General features: G+C 49.3%; 3 protein-coding genes across 4 annotated transcripts in view; 1 reads left to right on the top strand and 2 right to left on the bottom strand.

The window, feature by feature from the left end:
* The window catches only part of atg13 (ATG13 autophagy related 13 homolog), an 11,912-nt gene extending 9,144 nt beyond the window's left edge, over positions 1-2,768 (top strand). For both annotated transcript variants that reach the window (XM_084436788.1, XM_084436787.1), the window contains exons 12-17: positions 1-40; positions 387-507; positions 1,018-1,095; positions 1,199-1,312; positions 1,602-1,730; positions 1,874-2,768. The exon at positions 1-40 is cut by the window's left edge and continues 91 nt beyond it. In XM_084436788.1, the coding sequence (XP_084292914.1) occupies positions 1-40; positions 387-507; positions 1,018-1,095; positions 1,199-1,312; positions 1,602-1,730; positions 1,874-1,951 (560 nt within the window). In that variant the 3' untranslated portion in view covers positions 1,952-2,768. The remainder of the gene's footprint in view (positions 41-386; positions 508-1,017; positions 1,096-1,198; positions 1,313-1,601; positions 1,731-1,873) is intronic.
* A 96-nt stretch (positions 2,769-2,864) lies between these two features.
* arhgap1 (Rho GTPase activating protein 1) lies at positions 2,865-14,625 on the bottom strand. The gene is made up of 13 exons (XM_084437066.1): positions 14,538-14,625; positions 12,560-12,759; positions 10,097-10,192; positions 9,369-9,456; positions 8,158-8,289; positions 7,941-8,027; positions 7,686-7,784; positions 7,369-7,476; positions 7,165-7,241; positions 6,748-6,825; positions 6,536-6,664; positions 6,047-6,150; positions 2,865-5,824 (listed from the first exon to the last, which is right to left on the bottom strand). The coding sequence occupies exons 2-13, from the start codon at positions 12,681-12,683 to the stop codon at positions 5,654-5,656; spliced, it is 1,293 nt and encodes a 430-aa protein (XP_084293192.1). The 5' UTR covers positions 12,684-12,759; positions 14,538-14,625; the 3' UTR covers positions 2,865-5,653.
* Positions 14,626-16,907: 2,282 nt separating this feature from the next.
* Positions 16,908-23,917, bottom strand: f2 (coagulation factor II (thrombin)). The gene is made up of 14 exons (XM_084436937.1): positions 23,728-23,917; positions 23,395-23,555; positions 23,241-23,265; positions 22,502-22,567; positions 22,085-22,187; positions 21,584-21,717; positions 20,982-21,287; positions 20,696-20,806; positions 20,445-20,568; positions 19,964-20,131; positions 19,213-19,386; positions 18,604-18,779; positions 17,853-17,923; positions 16,908-17,135 (listed from the first exon to the last, which is right to left on the bottom strand). Exons 1-14 carry the CDS (start codon positions 23,798-23,800, stop codon positions 16,983-16,985), a joined length of 1,845 nt encoding a protein of 614 aa, XP_084293063.1. The 5' UTR covers positions 23,801-23,917; the 3' UTR covers positions 16,908-16,982.
* Positions 23,918-24,593: the final 676 nt, after the last annotated feature.

Raw genomic sequence — 24,593 nt, 5'->3', positions numbered from 1 at the left:
GCCCGCCCGCTGACCACGCCCCTGCCACTCCCTCCAGCAGGTCAGACCCAGCGTCACATGACCACACACACATACATCGCACCAACAGCACTGCATAACATCTCTGCCTCAACACTGCATAACATCTCTGTCTCAACACTGGACAACATCTCTGCCTCAACACTGGACAACATCTCTGTCTCAACACTGGACAACATCTCTGTCTCAACACTGGACAACATCTCTGTCTCAACACTGCATAACATCTCTGTCTCAACACTGGACAACATCTCTGTCTCAACACTGGACAACATCTCTGTCTCAACACTGGACAACATCTCTGTCTCAACACTGGACAACATCTCTGTCCCAACACTGCATAACATCTCTGTCCCTCTGTGTTCAAGTGGAGAGGAGGCGGAGAGTCTGTCCCGGAGCTCAGAGGTCAAGAGCGCCTCCCCCTCTGACATCATAGAGACCACCTTCACCAGGAAAGTAGGAGCCTTCGTCAACAAACCGGGCACACAGGTAGGGACAGCCCCAAACAGACCTGGCCCAAACACACAGGCTGCGTTCCCAATCGCATACTTCTACTTTTTACTACCAGTACGTACTACAGCTGCCCCTAGAAAGTACGTACTTTGCACACAGTACACATCCAATTGGGACATACTACCTTGTCATAGCATTGCGCCTTGAGATTTGACCCCATCCGTCACAGTCCATGAAGTGACATTCGTCCACCGCTGTCACGACTCGCACATGTGACGGAATCTCCGCTGCGCACAGGATTGTGGGTCAGAATAGCCAGAAATGTCTGCTGGCTTGCATACTGCAAAATACGACTGGATGTAGTAGGACATCCTGGTATTTTTGCCATAGTACATGTGGCACACTATGTATTGGGACACACTACACCCTTTTTTTGCATACTATATAGTATGGAAGTATGCGATTCGGAACGCAGCCACAGCCTCCTAACAGCCTCAAACCCACAAGTAGGACCAGCCTCAAACGTGCTCTCGTGGTCCTTGACAGGTGACCATGGCCAGTCTGGACCTGCCGTTCGCAGCGTTCGCTCCCAGAGCCGGCGACCTGGAGGACAATGACCCCATGGTGACAAACACACACACACACACACACACGTACACCCTTGGAAGTAACAGGGCTCAGACTAGAGGAGTATGGCTGGAGTTTAACCCCCCCCCCCCCCCCCCAGGTGCAGCCCCCGGACTCCCCCACCACCTCCTCCCCCCTCCAGGGCAGCCTGCACTCCCAGGGCTCGGGGGAGAGCGCAGGACAGCCGCACGACGACTTCGTCATGGTGGACTTCGTAAGCACCTCCCTCTTCTCACTTCTCTCAGGGCAGGGGGACAGAGCAGCCGGTCAAGACGTCAGGCAACGCTACACAACGCAAGAGCAATCATTTGTTGCTTATCTGTGATTTATTGCTCTTGCGTGGCATATTATAGAACCATGGTCTGTTCGTGGTGTGATCCAAAAATGCAAACCTCGCATCCAACCGACACTCGGTGACAGTAGTTGAGACGTAGGTCTGTGAGCCGTATGTGTATATATGCAGTAGAAGGCCTCCTGATGATTCGGTGTGTTGTGTTCTCCAGAAGCCCGCGTTCTCCAAGGATGACCTGCTGCCCATGGACCTGGGAACGTTCTACAGAGAGTTCCAGAACCCTCCTCAGCTGGCCAGCCTGTCCATCGATGTAAGCTCCCAGTCCATGGCAGAGGACCTGGTGAGAGAGAGAGAGACACACACACACACACAAGCACACACTTGCCTTAACAGTGTTCTGTGGTGCATCACATCCTGGTCATTTAGTGTCTGAATCTCCCTCCCTGTTCTGTTCCCTTGGTCTTCTCCTCCTGCCCTCCCAAGGACTCCCTCCCTGAGAAGCTGGCCGTCTACGAGAAGAACATCGACGAGTTCGATGCTTTTGTGGACACGCTGCAGTAGGAGGCCCCACATCAAACAGATGAGGAGGTCTGTCTGGGGGTCTTTCTGTCTCCCTTCCATCAACGCAATTCCAGACCAATCAGAATATTGTTTAGTTTTCCTCCAAGCGTGACTGGTTAGTGTGAGAGCGGTTCTCTGTAGACATCAACTTTTGAGTGTAGAACGGCGTCGTCAGCTCATATGCAGAGCTACAGTACCACAGGGTACAGTGCCATCTCCATCTTGTCTCTATCCCTCTTTCTCTCTCTCTTCCTCTACATGGTCTAGTGTTGGTAAACGTTCGTCCATGCGGGAGGAAGTGTATATTGCGCGAGGAGAGGTCGGTCGATTCTCTCCTGTGTCTCTCAGCGAGCCCATCCACGTAAACACATTAGAACTCTAGCTCCTCTGAAGACTCACACAGCTGTTTAATAAGAAACAGAACTGACAATGTATGAATGAACTGAACATGATAAACACCCTCACTTCCTGCCTTCGTCCAATACACACAAGCTCCGCTCAGCCTGGACATTCAACAGCTGTGGCGCTTCTTTTGTAAAGGGAGAGATGAAGGATATGTTGTTGTTCTGCTTGTTTCTGTCCTAGCGCTCAGTAAGGGCCTAATCACTGTGTATCACTACTCTGATTATGTAACTAATTAAGTCATCTAATTAAGCCCCCTCACCCATCAAATGAAGCAACAGTTCACCACTCTAACGAGGAGGAACCTTATTTGCACTTTCAGTGTCTCTCTCTGGTCATCCCACTGCTCTGATCTCCCCAACGCTTTGTCAATAGAGCTGCATGCTCCTGTTGTGTAATGAATAAATGTTTTATTTCCAAACGTCCCGTCTCTTCAATATCTTTCACGCACAAACAGGCACACAGTTAACCACCACCTTTTATTGTTTTAATACTTTATATTCACATAACATATAAAACGTAAGATCCTCTTGGAAACAATAGATAGTAAAACAGTCTAAATAAAGGAAGATAAGTTATCTCAACAGAGAATTGTCACTGTCACCACCAGGAATTACAGCAACAACACATAAATCGGCAGTCTAGAACAGACAGACAAGACTGGCACTGAGTCACAGACTGGACAGCACTGGGGGAGTTGGTCTCGTTTACTTTGGGGTGCCATTTGGTTTCAATAAGGCACACAGACACATAGGGGGCAGCAAAGGGTCTACAAACTAAGCCACTGATCTGCATGTCAACATCTCAGTATTGACATGACTGGAGGGATCACTAATACACAGTAAACAATAGTCTTCTCATTTCAATTAGAGGCAGAACAGAACAGACGTCCGTGCACAACTTAACTCTTGCTTCTTCAGTTGTCTATCGGGAGCTGGGCAGTACAGTATCAGTACCAAATCTCTGCTGGTCTGAGGCACAAAAGCCCCAGAGTTTGGCCATCGCAAATGTACAAAAACATGTTTTTAAAATAGAAGAAAATAAATAATTGGATGACAATTATTTCTCCAATGCAACCATAATTCTTTGGGTTGAGTTTGAATGTGGAACTGTTACTGAACAAAGCAAACAACAGTTAAAACAGGGCAAAGTAAGGCTTTTGATTAGAATAACACAAATTGGCAGTATGCTAATGAACAACAATGGCCGGGTTTCCCGAACGAGATGATAAGCACTTAACTCCAAAGTACTTCTTAACTCCCAACTTTGCATGGGAGTTAAGAAGTACTTTGGAGTTAAGTGCTTCTTAACGCGTTCGGGAAACCCGGCCAATGATGGCTATACAGACTGACTAGAGATCCAGTCTGGCCTTCATCCCTCTGGACCTACGACACAATAAACAGCCCGTCAGGCAATAGAACTCACAGCTAAGAACCTGACAGGCAGTAGAACCTACTGCTCACAGCATGTCAGGCAGTAGAACCCACTGGTAATAGCCTATCGGACAGTAGAACCCACTGCTTAACAGCATGTCGGGCAGTATACCCACTGGTAATAGCCTGTTGGGCAGTACAACCCATTGAGAACAGCCTGTCGGGCAGTAGAACACCCTACTAACAGCCTGTCAGGCAGTGGGACCCACTGCTATGTAAAAGCCATTGATAACAGCCCTGCCACGCCCTCTAGTGGCTATAAGGCTTCGTAACAGTACTAGTCAGCAATCTTGTTGGTACTAGTTATCAGGCTAGTTAGTACTAGTTCTACTAGTCGTCTTTCCCAGAAGTGTTGTATGAGGTCTGAACTGGAGAGAGACAGCGGTCACCAGGGACTAGCCCAACTGTTACTGGTGCAGAGAAAAAATATGTATGAAAAAATGAAATCGTTTGTATTATGACACTTACATGTATTATGACACATACTGTATGATGAAATCATAGGATGAAATCACTATGATCAGAGTTAATCGGTCGTGTAATGTGGCGGACACATGATGAGGCATATGAGTGTTTGACACAATCTGACTGGTTGCATGGTTAGACTGCACTAGGGAGAGATTCACACACAGATCCACACAGCTGAAGAGGCCTAGTGGAGGCAGAAACCTGCCTGGTGCATTAAAGGGTGAACAGAGCTCTTTAAGGTGATGAGTAAACGTTTAGAAAGTAAGGCGATATGTTAACAACATCAAAAACGACAACCACGTCCATTAAGATTAGACCAACTCTTACAATATCATTTTTATCTTTGTACTTTACGTCTCTCTGTAGCACAGACATGATTATCAAAATAAGGTTTGAGTACAAGCCCTCTCCCTCTGATTACAAATATAATCTAGAGATTCAAACTGCAGATCTCTAGTGTTCAGTCCACTAGTTCAGGAGCTGAGCTCTGGTATTTCAATACTACATGACTTATGCTCATATGAATACATCTCATAATGACTTGAATCCAAATTAAACCTCACTTAATTGTACTGTCAGAGAGCTAATTGATTGGATTGATTATATACATAGTTGTGATCTTGCCCTCCTCATACAGAAAATTGCATGAATTGAGTCCGCCTCCTGTACCCTAGGAAGGTAGAAAGAAGAAAGTATCCGTTACACCACACCTGCTTCACTTTGGCTCCCAGTGCAGCAGTTATCCCCGGAATGTGAATTTATGTCGCTGACCTTTCCAGCGTTCTACCTTCCTCGCTGGTACCGCGGAGTGGACTGTGATATGTGGGGGGAGAGGGGGGCCTGGGGGAGAATAGATTGTCAGAGTTTAGTACCGGTTTCCCGTTCTCTGTTGAATTCTGCTGTTAAACTTCCTGAGTTTATAACAGAGGAGGAGCCCTCTTCAAACCTGACTCTATAATCTAAACCTCGTCTAAAGTAGTCTGTCTCCGCTGTAGGTTCTTCTCCCTCTCTCTCTCTCTCTCTCTCTCTCTCTCTCTCCTCTCTCTCTCTCTCTCTCTCTCTCTCTCTCTCTCTCTCTCTCTCTCTCTCTAATACTCCTCTTTCACTTCTGTGTCCTCGGTTACAGTTACAGCAGACACACTCATGCATTTGGCAACACTACTAGGAGACTGGGAGGAGAAACGGCTACGGTCACACTGGACTGGGCTGGACTGGGCCAACACTCAGACTGGGGGGGGGGGGGGGGGGGGGGGGGGGGGGACACCTAACACAGGGCTGGGGGGGACTTGGTCAGAGACAGCTGCCTTTTGGGGGGGGGGTCAGTGGCCGGGCATAGGCTTAGGGGGCAGTGTCCAGGGTCTGGGGAGGGGGGGGAGGGTATACTGGACTGGGCCCCTCCTCAGGGGGAGAAGACCAGGTGCTGCTGGTCCAGCAGGGCTCTGGTGAAGTTGTTGATTGGTCCGATGGCGCTGAGCGTCATGGCGGCGTCTTGCCCCCACAGCAGGTTGGGCCCGAACACCACCGCCAGGTTGGAGTTGGTCATCTTGTTCACCTCGCTCTGCGCGGACACCTACGCACGCACAAACAGACACGTGCAAACACACACGCACCCGCGCAAACGCATACCAAGACCACACATACGGACGCACGCCCAAACACACATAAAGCCACGTACACACAAAGAAACACACACAGCAACACTGGATGAGCTACGTGTATATAGCCTCAAACTAGCCATTGCTGCTGACAACAACATGAAACATCCCAGCCAGAGAGGAGAGGGAACGAGTACCAGAGCCAGGAACTGGATGAGGAACTTGAGCGCTGCGTAGTTCTCCTCAGGGAGGCTTTCCAGCATGCTGCACATGGCCGCCACCTGGGACGAGCTGTCCACGTCTGACGCACGCACACACACGCAGACACACGCAGACACACGCAGACACACGCACACACACGCACACACACGCACACACACGCACACACACGCACACACACACACACACACGCAGACGCGCAGACACACAGACACACAGACACACACACACGCATATACGCAAACAGACACACGCAGACACACACACACACACACACACACGCGCGCGCGCACACACACACACACACACACACAGGGTTGGAATCAGCGGTCCTCTGTTTGACGTGACTGTGTACAGGGAGTGTGTGGCGCTGTGTGAGTGGGAGTGGGAGGCGCTGTGAGTGGGAGTGGGAGGCGCTGTGTGAGTGGGAGTGGGAGGCGCTGTGTGAGTGGGAGTGGGAGGCGTACTGTGGAAGTTGACGATGTCGTTGTAGAGCTGGAAGGTGAGCAGCGGCTCGGGCAGCTCCCTGAGGAACGTCTTCAGGATCACAGCAGCCAGGTGGACGTCCTCCATCTGAGAGAAACTCACCACCTCACCTGGGAAAAATGGGTGAGCATCAGATCAGATGGATTAGACGTCTCAGCTCTGTGTGTGTGTGTGTGTGTGTGTGTCCTGTTACCTGAGTTGTATCTGAGCTGCACCTCCTTCACCAGAGTCACGTTAGCCGACCGTCTGAAGATGCCCTCAATCTCCAGACCTGCAAACACACAGAACACGCATAAGAGAGGAGCTCCACCAACCCTGCGGAGATGCCTTCTACCACACAGACAGGGGGACAGGCAGAGACAGGCAGGTAGGCAGACACACAGACACAGGCAGACAGAGAGAGGCAGGTAGGCTGACACACAGACAGAGACAGGGGGACAGACAGACAGGCAGACAGGCAGAGACAGACAGACAGACAGACAGACAGACAGACAGACAGACAGACAGACAGACAGACAGACAGACAGACAGACAGACAGGCAGACAGACAGGCAGACAGACAGGCAGACAGACAGACAGACAGACAGGTCAGTAGAGAGGTAAGTTGTACCCTGCTCTGTCAGGAAGGACACAGTGTCTTTCATCACCACGGGAATAGGGTCCTCGTCCGACCTCCTCTGTCTCAGTCTGGAAGACATCCACCCAAAATGTTGTCAATAGCAACAACATTAGCAACAATAGATTACACCAAGGAAAGTGTTGACAAGCTGGAGACAGCGCTACATGCATAGTGTAGTGCAGCGTGAACACTTACACTGCCAGGGGCACTCCAAACTGCTGGTTGGGTAGGGGGGGGCTACGTGGGGGGGACATGGGCACCTGGGCCGACGGCTTCAGAGAAGCCCGCAGCTTGTTGTCATAGCTACAGAGAAGGGGGGGGGTGAATAACCTCTCTGTCAATCGAAAAAATGTGTGTTGATGATGTTGTCATTTGCATGTCAATTATATGCACTTCACACTTCCACATCGAATAACCCATATTGTTTACATTGCATGCACAGAGGATTCATGGAAAACGTCAGACATTGTATTTTGAGTAAAGTGCCCCACTGGCTGTCAGGCTGGTCTTACTCGCGCACGCGGGCAGGGATGACCAGCTGCTCACACTTCACGATGTCCTCCAGCTCACTCAGGTAGTTGATGTAGTTGATCTTACGGCCAAACTTGAAGCTGGGGGAGACGAGAGCGCGCAGAACTCAGAGACCCGTCAAAACCAAACGCATCAGAACCTCTGATCAATCAACCAATCTCTGCATCCCCTGGCGGGATAGATAGTGATGAAGACTGTGGTGTGGCCGCTGGTGATGAAGGCTGAGGGCTGCTGACCTGATGAGGGGCTTGAAGAGGATGAGGAGGGTCTTGATGAACATGGTGGGGTGGACGATATACAGGGCCTTGATGTTCTTCTTGTACCTGGGGAAGAAGACGGCAACAACATCATCATCATCAACAACAACAACAAAAACAACAACAGAGTCAGCGCAACATCTAGAAAACAGGTGTCAGGAGGAGGTTGGTTGGAGGTTGTCATGGTGAGACGTACTTCCTGTCGAACTCGCGGTAGGCATCTCGTATCCAGCTGAGAGAAGGCTTATTGTCGCTGGTCAGGCCGTGGTGGAAGTAGATGAGGGTGTAGTCACTCTCCACATACTGGTCCAGCGTGGCCTTCAGGTACCTGGGGGAGCGTAGAGGACTCAGCTACCTCCCTCCACACACGTCCCCTACCAGCCCTCCACACACGTCCCCTACCAGCCCTCCACACACGTCCCCTACCTCCCTCCACACACGTCCCCTACCAGCCCTCCACACACGTCCCCTACCAGCCCTCCACACACGTCCCCTACCAGCCCTCCACACACGTCCCCTACCAGCCCTCCACACACGTCCCCTACCTCCCTCCACACACGTCCCCTACCTCCCTCCACACACGTCCCCTACCAGCCCTCCACACACGTCCCCTACCAGCCCTCCACACACGTCCCCTACCAGCCCTCCACACACGTCCCCTACCTCCCTCCACACACGTCCCCTACCTCCCTCCACACACGTCCCCTACCAGCCCTCCACACACGTCCCCTACCAGCCCTCCACACGTCCCCTACCAGCCCTCCACACACGTCCCCTACCTCCCTCCACACACGTCCCCTACCTCCCTCCACACACGTCCCCTACCAGCCCTCCACACACGTCCCCTACCTCCCTCCACACACGTCCCCTACCAGCCCTCCACACACGTCCCCTACCAGCCCTCCACACACGTCCCCTACCAGCCCTCCACACACGTCCCCTACCTCCCTCCACACACGTCCCCTACCAGCCCTCCACACACGTCCCCTACCTCCCTCCACACACGTCCCCTACCAGCCCTCCACACACGTCCCCTACCAGCCCTCCACACACGTCCCCTACCAGCCCTCCACACACGTCCCCTACCAGCCCTCCACACACGTCCCCTACCTCCCTCCACACACGTCCCCTACCAGCCCTCCACACACGTCCCCTACCAGCCCTCCACACACGTCCCCTACCAGCCCTCCACACACGTCCCCTACCAGCCCTCCGCATCACGCATCATCCATTACACGGTTAGAAACGGACCAACTGATCGGCAACAGATTGGGATTGGTGATCAGCATTGTGGCCCATGACATCTAAATCAGCCAATCCTTCATTATTGATCAATTATCTCATCTCATCAGCGTTCCTCTAGTCCACAGCAAACTGAGAATGTGAGGAGGGCTGAAGAGGCCTTACATCAGCAGCTTGAGGTGGTCCAGTTCATGGTGGGGGGGCATCCTGCAGGCGTTACACACTATCACCTTCCTGCCAAAGTTGTCATCACCTGGAGGGAGGAGGGGGGAGAGAGATGGGGGGGAGAGAGAGAGAGAGAGAGAGAGAGAGAGAGAGAGAGAGAGATTACCTATCAGTAACTAGACTGCACTCGGGCGAGGTGCCAGCTTGTGCCTTATAGAGCGCCCACCACCTATTTTCTTTCAGCTTCGGTTCAGGAAGTGAATTTCTTCCTACATTCACTCTACTGACATTGAGTAAAGAAACATTTGGTGTTCAAGGTTTAGTCCTGGGAGTAAATAAAAACCTATATTGCTGCCCCGTGATTCAGATCCACTCCAAAATCTAATCAGGTCCAGTTTACCTTGGGCCGGAATATATGTAGTATGAGAATCATAGGGTTGTCTTTTAAACATCTGGCCAGGGACAACAGATGAAAACTCATATGCAGCTTGACTGTTGATTTGTGTGCATTGTCCCTGATAAATGAAAAAAAAATGAAAATGGACATTTGTTTTTGAGTTATGATGCGTGCCCATCCATCCACATACAGTTCATACATACCCACCCACATACCAGTGCATACAGAACATCAGTGAACACCCTACTTGTGCGCCTTGTGGAGGCGAAGGTAATCAATACTAACAGTCATTAATTATTCAACCCAATAGCAGAGCTGATAAGAGCCTCACCTGCCACCTCAACGATCTGGTGCCTGGCGATGTCATAGAAGGGGTGGTCCCAGCTCAGATGAGACCCCTCCGCCAGCTTCCGGGAGATGTCCGTTTCTATGGCAACGGGAAGAGGAAACGCATGTCACCTACAGTAGCACACCCAAAATATGTTCATTGCTATGGTGAATGGTAAAATGTTGACTATCCAATCAAGGAGAATGGATGCCAGCTATGCCCAACTGATAACACAAGCTGAAGAACTCCTGCTACACTGGAAGCAAAAGTGAAGCTAAAATTAGTAAAATTCGATACAAGAGGCTCCCTGTTCTGTTGCGAGCATCGTTCAAATACGTCACTTCCTACATTCCTTGATTCAGGCTACAGTTCAATATTCGGTATGATGTATAACGGCATCTGCGGCCTTGCAAAATCGGGGAAGTGCAAGATAGGTCTGCGACACCTCAATCTGACATAAAAAAGACTGATGTTGTTGTTGTCTAATGTCTCAGACTACAGGATTTTTGGGCCGATTTATCCCCGATTCACCCCTCCCGACAATCGGAGGAGAAATCTGGTCTGGAACGTTGTTTGGGGCCGATGATTGGCCCAGATTATCTTGTAATGTGAGGGGTTTACAGATCCAATCCTATACCTCCTGATCGGCTCGCAGACCCATCGGGGCGGCCCCGATAATATCAAACATGTTTGATATTTAAGATTATTACGTCCCGACTTTACAAGTGAGACAGGGAGACCAGTGGTTCGTTGCTCCCTCGGGCACGATAAGATCCTGTAGTGTGTGCTGAGCCGTTATTTTCAAATCTTGCTGTATGTGCTTGTTTGAGATAAGAAGAATATCTGTTAAGATTCTCCTTATGTGCGTGATGTAACCCGATTTCGAAATTTTAAATATCCTGTAGTGTGAGCCCGGCATAAGATGCCTTACACTTGTCTTACACTTGTCTTACACTTGTCTCACCGACCATAAATTAGTCCTCTCTTCAACACCAGGCCAGACCACAGCTGATCAACAGGGGCACTGTTTAGAGCACACTAGTCCTTCTGATATACAGCAGGATTCGAACTCTCAACCCCAGGCCATTGTGCTCCCACTGATGTAATCCTCAACTTAGAACCCACCCACACACACTGCCTCCAACACACTATCCCTCCATCCACCCACACACACTGCCCCCAACACACTATCTCTCCATCCACCCCCACACACACTGCCCCCAACACACTATCCCTCCATCCACCCCCACACACACTGCCCCCAACACACTATCCCTCCATCCACCCCCACACACTGCCCCCAACACACTATCCCTCCATCCACCCCCACACACTGCCTCCAACACACTATCCCTCCATCCACCCACACACACACACTGCCCCCAACACACTATCCCTCCATCCACCCACACACACACACTGCCCCCAACACATTATCTCTCCATCCACCCCCACACACTGCCCCCAACACACTATCCCTCCATCCACCCCCACACACTGCCCCCAACACACTATCCCTCCATCCACCCACACACACTGCCCCCAACACACTATCCCTCCATCCACCCACACACACACTGCCCCCAACACACTATCCCTCCATCCACCCACACACACACTGCCCCCAACACACTATCTCTCCATCCACCCCCACACACACTGCCCCCAACACACTATCCCTCCATCCACCCACACACACACTGCCCCCAACACACTATCCCTCCATCCACCCCCACACACTGCCCCCAACACACTATCCCTCCATCCACCCACACACACACTGCCCCCAACACACTATCCCTCCATCCACCCCCACACACTGCCCCCAACACACTATCCCTCCATCCACCCCAATCCTCCAACCCACCACCCCTCCTCCTTTCCAAGCCTCCATCCGTTCCCCCACCCGTCTCCACTCTAGCTCACTGCCCCCCCCCCCCCCCCCCCACCGTCTCTCCTCCCTCCTCTGACCCTCCTCAACCTCCCTACCACCCTCCCTCTGTCCCCCCATGCCCCCCCCCACCCGCCCCCATCTCCTCCCAGCCTCCCTCGTCCGGTCTTCTTCACTCACTCATGAACACAGAGCACACGGCTAATTTATGCTTACTGCATGAGAGGGCAATGCCCAACCGAGTTGTACTAACACGACCCACACGACAACGCAGTGAGCTGTGGTGGGCTGTCAACGAGGGCAAATCACTCCAGAACACTCTGGCCTACACCATATACACTACAACCACTTTCATCTGTCAGCTTCATGCTCTCTGTCTCTCTCTCTCTCACGTGCAGTGTACACACACACACACACACACACACACACACACACACACACATACTCACTCTCTCTCTCTCTCACGTGCAGTGTACACACACACACACACACATTCTCTCTCTCTCTCTCTCTCTCTCTCTCTCTCTCACGTGCAGTGTACACACACACACACATACTCTCTCTCTCTCTCGTACCAGACTTGCTCATGGTGGAGACATCGGGGGGCCACTGCTTGTCCTCCATAGGGGACAGTTTGAGGTGGTCAAGTGCGTTGCTGGGGGGGTCGTCGTTGAGGTCAACCAGGAGGTCGGAGGACATGGTGGGGCGAGGGTGCTCCACGCGCTACACGGTACACAGGGACACGGTCTGGTCTGGGTGGGGGCGGGGGGGCAGCCTGGCTCGTCAGAGAGAGGAGAGAGGGGGAAATTCATTAGCATGCAGGATCTTGCTATTAACCCACGGTTCTGGATACATCCAAGACTCAGTCAGAGAGATGGCCTCTGCCTACTGACTGCCTGGGTTCAGTCTAGTGAGTCATTACTGAGAAACAGCTAGTGATCCTGCGGGGTGTGTGTGTGTGTATGTGTGTGTGTGTGTGTGTGTGTGTGTGTGTGTGGAGCAGAGCTAAAGATGAGTCACCATGCAGAGTACAGAAAGCGAGAAAGAGAGAGAGACTCCGTGGATGTAGAGAAAGTGTGGAGATAAACAGGGACGGTAGAATGAAACTGTTCATTCTAAACCCATCTCTTAGGCTGGTAGAGCAGGTTGATGCAACAATACGCATGGATGATAATGGCAGGTATCAAATAGCAATAGAAGGGCACACAAGTACACACAAACACACACCATGGGATGACCTAATGGCCTCTATATCTCAGCCCTCCAGGGTGTGTGAAGTAGCAGTGTTGCATTCTTCTCTTCCCGTTGCTAGGAGGCACCCCCCCCCCCCCCCCCCCCACACACACACAGACACACACGCGTGCACAAACACACACACACACGCGCGCCCGCGAGCACACACACACACACGCACACACACACACACACCTCCTTCTCTCTCTCTCTCTCTGAAATCTGTTCTGACAGTCTGCTTCTTTAAATATCCCGACTGGAGAAACCCATTCCTTCATGTGCAGTCCACGTGAGCAGGGGTGGATTGAGGCGAAGGCCCAGCCACAGTTTCCCCACATCCAGCCAGCTACTGACACACTGCAGTCTGCAGCACTGCAGCACTTCGCAGACAGAAGAGGATTAGCTGGCTGGCTGGCAGGCTGGCTGGGTAGGGAGGTTTCTCCTCGAACAGGCTGGCCTGCCTGCTGGGCTCACATTCCTTTGATGTGCACATAACAGGACATAGCCTGGTGACTCAAAATCGGATCTCCCATAGCAATGACAGAAATAGCTGTTTTCACTGAAAACCACAGTCCATAAAAAGGTCATGTTTTCCCATGAAGGGTGATATTAGTCTACCTTGCCATTGTCTATAGGATAACATGGTTATAGGCTCCCCCAAGGGCCAACATTTGATTACATAGTGTATGCTTAGGTTGTGATTGTTTACCAACATGATGTAACATAAATAGGAGCTCCCTGTGTCACTCATTGTCCTAGCTAGCTGGTCTAGCACAATTATACGTAGGCTATAGTCCAGCTAACGTTATAGATAGTTGACACAAGAAGAGACAGCTAAAAGCGCTGGCTAGCTGTTAACAGAACTGATCTCTACTCCAGGCTAAACATTTTTAAGTCCAGTCGGGCTCAGGCTAATTGCTGGGGGGCAACTATCTATAGTAAACATGCAAAAAAAAATGACACAATCGGTTCGTCCTCGATAAGATGTGAAGCTAACATTGCTAACATTACAAGATATAGCTAGCAACAACATTCCGACATTCATTTGTAACCATGTGACATCCAAAGACGTTCGTATTTCCATGCAGGAAACAACTGATAATCCGACTGTACAGTTAGCTAGCATTAGCTAGTGCTAGCGCCATTGAGCTAAAGTGAGCTAGCTAGCTAACGTAGTGCTAACGTTACTTAGCTCAAGTCAAAGAGCAACACCAATCTGATGCAGCTGTACTAATAACGTTAGCAAATTAACCCGCATTGCAAACAATATCGTAGAATGCAAATTTAGCTAGCTGGAAATGTAACATAATAGACTATTACCGTCTAATGAGAGAAACCGAGGCGAGGTTGAGCAGATAGCCGCTGGTCGGTCTCAGTCTTCTGACAGCTTCTCCGGTTCAGACCAGCAGGCAGGGAGCTGCTGGGGTCTCCATGGCGACCACCCGAGATCGAGGCAAGGTGTGACGGAGCAGGCGCGAGCGCCCGGTGTGCCAGCAGAAACATTACAGTTACTGATTATAGGCCTACTATTACAAGTATAATGGTTAAGATAAGATAAGATACAAGGTAACATTAAAATGCACATGGCAAAAAATGGTTGTAACTTGTTATAGGCCGGGAGCCAGGACCAGCCCTCATGATGATTTCTGCTACCCTTTTTCACAGTTATTTCTTATTTATTTGCCTTCCCTATAACTTGGTTGAAAAAGAAAGCGCACACGTAGTCTTGGAGAGATACTGGATGTGAAATATACTGGATAAAGGAATGAAACCGCACACTCAAGCTCTCGATGCTGGGTGATTTAATCAAACAGACCGTTTCGATATATCACTGTTTGATTAAATCGTCTAGCATCGAGAGCTTGAGTGTGCCGTTTCATTCCTTTATCCAGCCTATACCTTTGGCCATCAAACGAGCACCCCCAACTCAACCCCGTTTGGTCTCAGGGGCCAAAAAACGTTTGGGGACATAGTCCTGGCGAAATTATGTAAATGAAAATATTAAGGTACTATAATGGCATAAATAGTCATGCAAGTGTGACATTTGGCAGAGAGTATCCTGACACATAGAGGAAAGCAGAAAAATAAGAGTCCGGGGCTTGCTGCAACTCTATTTTAAAATATCTCCCACAACTTCCTCAAAAAGACAAAAACTCTCATCATGATGATAAGAGTACATAGAGGACTGATAGACTAGCCACTAGTTCATAGTGGACTGATAGACTAGCCACTAGTTCATAGAGGACTGATAGACTAGCCACTAGTTCATAGAGGACTGATAGACTAGCCACTAGTTCATAGAGGACTGATAGACTAGTCACTAGTTCATAGAGGACTGATAGACTAGCCACTAGTTCATAGAGGACTGATAGACTAGTCACTAGTTCATAGAGGACTGATAGACTAGTCACTAGTTCATAGAGGACTGGTAGACCAGTCACTATACATAGAGGACTGGTAGTCTAGCCACTAGTACATAGTGGACTGATAGACTAGCCACTACTGCAATGGCATAAATAGTCATACAAGTATGAAATTTGGCAGAGTATGCTGACACATAGGGGAAAGCAGGAAAATGAAATTCCGGGGGTTGCTACAACTCTATTTTAAGATATCACCCACAACTTCCTCAAAAAGACAAACAGTCTCATCAGGATGATTATTATAGAGTGCATAGAGGACTGATAGACTAGCCACTAGTACATAGAGGACTAATAGACTAGCCACTAGTACATAGAGGACTGATAGACTAGCCACTAGTTCATAGAGGACTGGTAGACTAGCCACTAGTTCATAGAGGACTGATAGACTAGCCACTAGTTCATAGAGGACTGGTAGACTAGTCACTAGTTCATAGAGGACTGATAGACTAGTCACTAGTTCATAGAGGACTGATAGACAAGTCACTAGTACATAGAGGACTGGTAGACTAGTCACTAGTACATAGAGGACTGGTAGACTAGCCACTAGTACATAGTGGACTGATAGACTAGTCACTAGTTCATAGAGGACTGATAGACTAGTCACTAGTTCATAGAGGACTGGTAGACTAGCCACTAGTTCATAGAGGACTGATAGACTAGTCACTAGTACATAGAGGACTGATAGACTAGTCATCCTGAAGCTTAGAGAAGCTTTCTATATACAAGTGAGGCATATATATTCACAATAAAGTGCTGAAAAATAATGATTTTGATGAGACTTTGTCAGATGGACAGTACTTTTTTTTTTGTGTCTTTTTGGGGATGTTGTAGGTGATATCTTAAAATAGAATTGCATCAAACAACTTACTTTCATACATACTCGCCAGGAACATGTCCCAAAAAGGGGATTTTTGGTCCTCTGAGACCAAACAGGTCCGAGTTGGGGATGCTCGTTATCAGCTTGTGATGGCCCAAGGTAAAGGCTAACAAGAAATAACAATGAAAAAAGGTATCAGAAAACATCCTGATGCCTGCTCCTGGCCTATTACAGTGTGAAACATACAGCAATTTCACTTCATGACAAATCTGTTTTCAATGTTGTGGATGGGTGTAGGCCTTCAAACAGGGAATAAAAATAGGGGTTCAACCCTCTCTGGTACAGTAGTGCTAAGAAAATCTATTATTGAGCTGAGCTGAGCTTATTAGACTAGAAACACATTCATAAACAAACAAATGATGAGAGTGCACGACAACCACAACACAGTCATTTCCACATTGAGATATTTTTAATTTTCGTCATTAGACTGCATTTCCAGGGCAGGAGAACACCAACTGTCAGACATCAATCATCGTCGCCTCCTGCTTTGTCGATGACCTTGCTCATCCACCTCCTCATGCGGAACAGGTGGGTGTAGAAGCCATATTTGCCGGTCCGGTCGCAGCCCTCCCCCCAAGACACAATGCCCATCTGGTACCAGCGGTTGTCCTCAGGGTTCTGGGAACCAAATGAAGATACAGATAAAATGTATCTGAAGCCACTGTTATTGTGTAGACTCAGCGCATTGTATTGCCTCTGTGTATGAAATGCTCTATACAAATAAAGTTACATTTGATTTGTCTGTTTTTTATTATTATTAGGTTGATCAGTTGATGTTGATATTATGATTATGTCGATGTATTATGTTATCCTGTTCAACTATGGTTGTTTTAAGTGCTATATAAATAAAGTGTGACTTGACTGTGTCTGTGTGACCTGTGTTGTGTTTTTATCTGCAGACCAGGTGACGTGCACCTCTTAGTCACTTGATGCATGGGAATACTAGAGTCGTCCTATTACGATATAACTTAACTCTAACGTGTCAGATGTGAAATAATTGGACTGTAGGGTGTAATGTGTGAAATAACGGGACTGTAGGGTGTAATGTGTGAAATAACGGGACTGTAGGGTGTAATGTGTCAGATGTGAAATAACGGGACTGTAGGGTGTAATGTGTGTCTGTAGGGTGTAATGTGTGAATAACGGGACTGTAGGGTGTAATGTGTGAAATAACGGGACTGTAGGGTGTAATGTGTGAATAACGGGACTGTAGGGTGTAATGTGTGACTGTAGGGTGTAATGTGTGACTGTAGGGTGTAATGTGTGACTGTCGGGTGTAATGTGTGACTGTCGGGTGTAATGTGTGTCCGGTTCAGTTTGTCCTGGTGCTTTTACCTTCATGACGAACGGCCCACCACTGTCCCCCTCGCAGGAATCACCACTACGGCCTGCATCTGGGCTGAAGCCTGAGACACACACACACACACACACACACACACACACACACACACACACACACACACACACACACACACATACACATACACACATGCAGTCAGGAGAAACAAACCATTTCCAGCACGTACTAGTCAGATCAAGAGACCAGGGGCTGAGTTGACATGCCTTGTTCTCTCCCCTAGAACCTTTGTCCCTCATAGAACGTTGTTCCCTCACCTAGATTCTCAGATAGGACTGGCTGGGTTTCAACAACCAGGTGGAGACCAGGATGGTCTTTACCCAGACAGGCCCAGTCACATCAGAGCTGAGGAAGTGAGTGAAGGAGGAAGACACATGGGGAAAGATAGCCTGGCTCCAGCCCCTGAATCTGAATTTTCAAAATACAATTTAGGGTCTAGAAAGGCTCTCGTCCAAAGTGATTTCTCATTTGGAATTCCAACCAGGCCAATCAGTGTCCTTTGAATGCGATGACAGAATTAAACTGTGCAATGTGACTGGTTAGAGGATGAACTAATCGCTGAGGACTCCCTCTTCGGCAATGCCCATCTCAGAAAACGGCTGCAACAGGAACATGTTCAGACTGAATAATGAAGTGACATGAAATGTCAATTCAGTCTGAGTGTCAGGCTAGAGGAAAGCAGCATTTTGGAATGGAACGTAGCCCAGCTCCAGGATCTAGGATGCTCACCAGCGCAGAACATGTTGTCTGTGACCCGGATGGAGGTGGACTGTCTGCAGGTGTCCTGCTCTACGATTGGTAGCTGGATCTGCTGGAGGACTGTGGGTAGGTTCCTGGTAGGGGTCCAGGTCTCCTTCAGGTTCCCCCAGCCCGTCACCCTGCCCTTATAGCCTGCAAACATCAACCTGAGGGAGAGACAAGGTAGCCAAACATCAACCTGCAGTATGTAAGAGAGAGAGAGAGAGAGAGAGAGAGAGAGAGAGAGAGAGAGAGAGAAAGTAGCCAAACATCAACCTACAGTATGTAAGAGAGAGAGAGAGAGAGAGAGAGAGAGAAAGTAGCCAAACATCAACCTACAGTATGTAAGAGAGAGAGAGAGAGAGAGAGAGAGAAAGTAGCCAAACATCAACCTACAGTATGTAATAGAGAGAGAGAGAGAGAAAGTAGCCAAACATCAACCTACAGTATGTAAGAGAGAGAGAGAGAGAGAGAGAGAGAGAGAGAGAGAGAGAGAGAGAAAGTAGCCAAACATCAGCCTACGGTGAGACAGACATGGTCCTGACTGGGTAGTGAGTGAGCAGATAAACATCTCGCGAGGGTTTGCAGGAGCGGACTCACGTCTTGGCCACCTTCTTGGTGGGCATGCAGATGGGGTGGATCTCGTCTGTGAAGGTGATCGGTCGTTTCATGTGCAGCAAGGCGATGTCTCTGTTCAGGTTCTCCCTCCAGTTGTACTTGGGGTGGACAATGATCTCGTCGATGGCCACAATTTTCTCTGTGCCTCGCTCAAACCTGGCAACCATAGACCAGACAGTCAGTCAGGGTTGTTTGGAACAATGCTCATGTGATCAGAACCCCTGGCTGTGACTGAAAACCTCAAACCCCAAACCCTGGTTCTTTGGGAATTCCTCTTTAGTCTAGCAGTAGGATGTTTAGTCTCCCATGCGAAAGAAAAAGAAAAGAAAAAAAAAGAACCATTTGTGACAATAGAAGAACAATACTAGAACGCTAGAAAGGTTTGATGTAGAACCCTAAGGTTCCAGAGAGAATCCTTTCCAGGAACCTAAATGGTTCTTTCTGACCTGAAAAGGGTTCCCTTCTGGAACCTTACAGGCCTGAAAACGTTTTCTCTTTGGAACCTTTTTTTCAGAGGTTTCGTCTGTTCTTAATGGTTCTATATGGGAACCTTTTTTGAGTGTAGAAGCCCTGAGAGCATGTGGGGTCATCAGCCTCCCCCCCCCCCCCCTCCTCCCCTCCTCCGATGTTTAGTCTCCCATGCGAAAGGTCAGTGGTTTGATCCTCACCCCACCCACCCAGGAGCCATAGCTTGTCTTGTACAGTATAAAGTACAGTATAAACTAGGCTTTACTTGGCTCTGTAGTGTTTTCCGAGGCGGACCAGGATGTCGTTGATGGTGAAGTTCTTGTTCCAGGGCGGGTAGAGGATGCAGTGGGCGGCGGTCAGAACCCACTGGTCACTGATCACACTGGCGCCACACAGCAGCTCCTGAGGGCTGCGCTTGTACAGCATCACCTGCCTTGACAGGCAGCACAACAACAACAACAACAACAACAACAACATGTAAAAACAATCACAACTTAGCAGCAACATGTGTGGTATTTGTTGTGGGTGAACACATGTGTCTTTCCAGAGCTGCCATAATGCACTGGAAACAAATCAAGGCCTAAATATAGTAGCCTACAGTTCATTGTGATATGCCAGATGATTATGATGATGATAATGATTATGAGACTTTAGAACCCTATTAATGATGATGTGTTAAGATAAGATAAGATGAACTTCAATAATCCCGGGGGCGAGGGGGGTATTTGGGTGTTTGATGTGGTTACCATGGTGCGCTGGCCACCTCGGCATTGTCTCCCTTAACGATGCGGCCTGCCAGGGAGTCCAGCAGCTCCTGCTCCTTAGAGTCCTGCTTGTTCAGTTTCTCAAACATCGGCCGCACACCACACTCTGACCACACACACACACACACACACACACACACACACACACACAGGAACATAAATATCTATAGCTTGTATTCATGGCAACAAGGTCATTGTGGCCAAATAAAGGTCAGTTCCAACTGAGGTCCCACCCAGTTCTCCACCGCCGAAGGTCCGAGGGGAGAAGTAGACTTTCCTGGGTCCAGTCTGATGTGTCCTGACCATGCCTCCCTCCGAGTCCTCATAGGCGTCCAAGGGCTCGTCTGAAACACAGGAAACAGCTGTTGAGAACTCTCAGAGCAGGATCAGCCAGGACAGCCTGTAGGGCATTGAAACAAGTGACTGACAGTGTCTGTTAACTCTGAATCCCCTAACCCCCCCCCCCCCCACCCCACACACACACAGGTCCCACCAGAGAAGAAACCCTTCCTTGCTCACCACACAGTTCCAGGTCACAGTAGCCTATGCTGCCATTGGTGTTTGTGTAGCACCAGGGGCCCTCCATGTCCTTGTCAGGGTTCCTGCAGTAGTTCATCTCCAGCTTCACCTCGGGGATGATGTCGGTGAGCTTCTTGATCCCCGCCACGGCGGTGGGGTGGTCCCAGGGAAGGCACGTGTCCCCCAGCACGGTGACGGACTGTGTGCCGGTGTAGTCCACGCCCAGGCTGGACAGGCAGTCCTTCTGCATGTACATGGTCTTCATATCCGGCTCCTGGGGGGGTGTTGGGGGGACGAAGGGCTCACCTGCATGGAGGAGATGGTCAGACTGAACACATGCAACAGAGACGGCTGTCACGCACACACACACACACACACACGCACGCACGCACGCACGCACGCACACACACACAAACATGCGCGCACACACACCACCACTACCACACAATACCCATCCCCCTCAGTAGTTTCTGATGTCAAAAGGTTTTAGGTCATGCAGTGTGTGTGTGTGTGTGTGTGTGTGTGTGTGTGTGTGTGTGAGGTGTGATCCTGTCCGTGTGTGTCCAGCTGGGAGGTCATGTAGAGAGGTCAGACGTACATACCACACTTGGGGACGATGCAGGTCTCTCTCTGGACCGTGGGGTCTCTTGTGTAGCACCACGGCCCCTTTGGGCTGTTGTCTGGGTTCCTGCAGTAGTTATTCACCAGTCTGTCATCCAGAGATGAGTTAAACTCCCTGGATGGAAACACCAGAACAACCTCCCATCAGAACAACCTCTAAGCAGAACAGCCTCACATCAGAACAGACTCTAATCAGAACAACCTCACATCAGAACAGACTCTAATCAGAACAACCTCACATCAGAACAGACTCTAATCAGAACAGCCTCACATCCGGTGTTATGGATGACAGGGTATGGATCCCAGGTTATGGATGACAGGGTATGGATCCCAGGTTATGGATGACAGGGTATGGATCCCAGGTTATGGATGACAGGGTATGGATCCCAGGTTATGGATGACAGGGTATGGATCCCAGGTTATGGATGACAGGGTATGGATCCCAGGTTATGGATGACAGGTTATGAAGCCTTGTTACATACACCAGGTGGGGGAAGTTGCTGCTCCAGTACTGGCAAAGCCTCCCTGACGAGGTGAAGTACATGCTACCGTTGTAGTTCCCTCCATGACCAGCAGAACATTGTCCTGGAGAATATGCACATACAAACAAACACTCACACACGTACACACACAGATACACACACTCATGCAGACATGCACACATACTCATACTCATGCACACACACGCACACACACACACACACACACACACACACACACACACACACACACACACACGCACACACACAAACAACCCGCAATTGAATGTTTGCCTTGAAGCTAAGGTACATGATATGAATAAGTTCCAAAGCTTATTTTCAGGATGAAATGAAAAGCTGCTTCTTCCTGTGAGCGTTGCTGTCCAGTACGTTCACAGTACCAGGTGATGGTGATGTTACCTTGTAAGCATTCGTTCACCGTGGCTATGTTGGCTGTGGTCCTTAGTAGGGAGGTGCCTTTACAGTCTGAAACACCACCGACAAACTGCCATTACATCACAGTTCATGGGCACCATAGGCTTAGGCAAACGTTCATTATTGCACAGCACAGACAGAATTGCATATTTACATTGCTACACAGAAACAAGACTCTATGCAAGTGCTGTCTTGCACAACTCATTCTCCTTCAACTCCTTGACTCGCTAGTGGCCTGAGATTGGTCTTTTCTTCATAGGCTACACTCTCAAATAAAAAGCAAAAAAAGAACCATTTGTGACAATAGAAGAACAATACTAGAACGCTAGAAAGGTGTTTGATGTAGAACCCTAAGGTTCCAGAGAGAATCCTTTCCAGGAACCTAAATCGCTCTTTCTGACCTGAAAAGGGTTCCCTTCTGGAACCTTACAGGCCTGAAAACTTTTTCTCTTTGGAACCTTTTTTTCAGAGGTTTCGTCTGTTCTTAATGGTTCTATATGGGAACCTTTTTTGAGTGTAGAGAGCATGTGGGGTCATCAGCCTCCCCCCCCCCCTCCTCCCCTCCTCCCCTCAGGGGGCCAGCTCCAGCCCCCTGACTCCCAGCCCAGCTGCACTTTGGTCCTGGTTCAATACCTGCTGTTTGCTCTGCCTGCTGTGACTGAGCGCCTGAACACTGCTAGGAGAACGTTCTAGCGGGAGCAAAGAGGGGGACACAAATACGTACCCAGATATCTGGCCCAGAACAGTTCCTGAAATACACAGATACACACGATCAGACGCTAACGACAGAGATCCACTTCGAGCTATAAAATCAGCCTGGGTTATGTTCAAACTGCAATTCTGCCACTGAGCAGGAATGGATGTAGACTTTTTCTCACCGTCTTGTCGGTGACTTCGAACACCTCCCTGGCCTCCTCGTGGTCGCAGATCTCCTCGATGCACTCTCTCTCCAGGTTCCCCGGTTTCATCTCCTCGAACAGAGAGTTGGCCCTCCTCGCTCGCACGAACACCTGCGATGCCTTCTCGCTGTCCAGAAACACTGTCCACACACCTGGAGATGTAACTCACACCCCATCCCCTACAGCCAGACTAGACTGACCAGTTATGGCGTTGAAACGGAACCTCGTTGAAGGCCACACCAAGTTCTAAGTCGAAATGCAACTCAGGCTGCCATACCAGATGTAACAGTCCCAAACTAACATGAAGCTTACCATCATCGCCCAGGGTGATGTGAAGAACAGAGAGGAGAAGAGTGAAGAACAGAGATGGGGGCATTCTAGCCATTGTGTGTGAAGGTTGTGGCAGAGCTCTGAGCAGACCTTAGGACATCACATCTACTCAGCACTCTGGCAACTGCTCCTACCCCTCGCTCCGGCTCGCTCTCCTCTCTCTCCTGCACCCCTCCTCTCTCTCTCTCTCTCTCTCTCTCTCTCAGCAGGTTAATATTGAACCACAGAAGTTCATGGACTGACTCAACTGTGAAGCTGCACATCCAGTTTTGGCTAAATGGCAGGGTTTGACCAACTTCAGTCTCTGTGATAACTCTTATCATGGGTGAGCTAGGCCACATCACAGGTGTAAGCGTCTGTGGTTGGTCAGGGCCTCCTTACTGAGTGACTTCACACCCAGCCTTCTGAGGTAGGCCTCGGGTTCTGTACAACATTTCAATCTCAGATCATATGTTGAACACCTTCATTCATCTTTGCATATTAACATCGATGACACATAAAAATCTATACATTTCCACAACTATTTGGACTATCACCCACTCACCCACAGGCACGCACACACAAACAGAAGTGCCACCAAACAAACCCTTATTGATTCAGTCAGTCACTGACTCCTGTCCAACTCTCCCAATATTGACCCCCAAATACTGGATGACGCATGGATAGCACTTCCAGAACATATCATTTCAAGTTTTATATGCCTTTTTAGTTTAGTGGAATCTGCGTCAAGGATAAGTATTTTGGTGGACAAAATGTTACAAAGTTTTGGTTGGCGAATGTTGGGTTGAGAGTTCATATAGCCTACAGTTTTTTCACTTTCAACCTTCATCTTTCTTCTGAAGAGGTAC

The sequence above is a fragment of the Borostomias antarcticus genome (assembly GCF_949987555.1).
Source record: "Borostomias antarcticus genome assembly, chromosome: 4".
In the NCBI taxonomy this organism is placed as follows: Eukaryota; Metazoa; Chordata; class Actinopteri; order Stomiiformes; family Stomiidae; genus Borostomias; species Borostomias antarcticus.
Note: the sequence above shows the minus strand (reverse complement) of the source record. Positions and strands in the feature narration are given on the sequence as shown.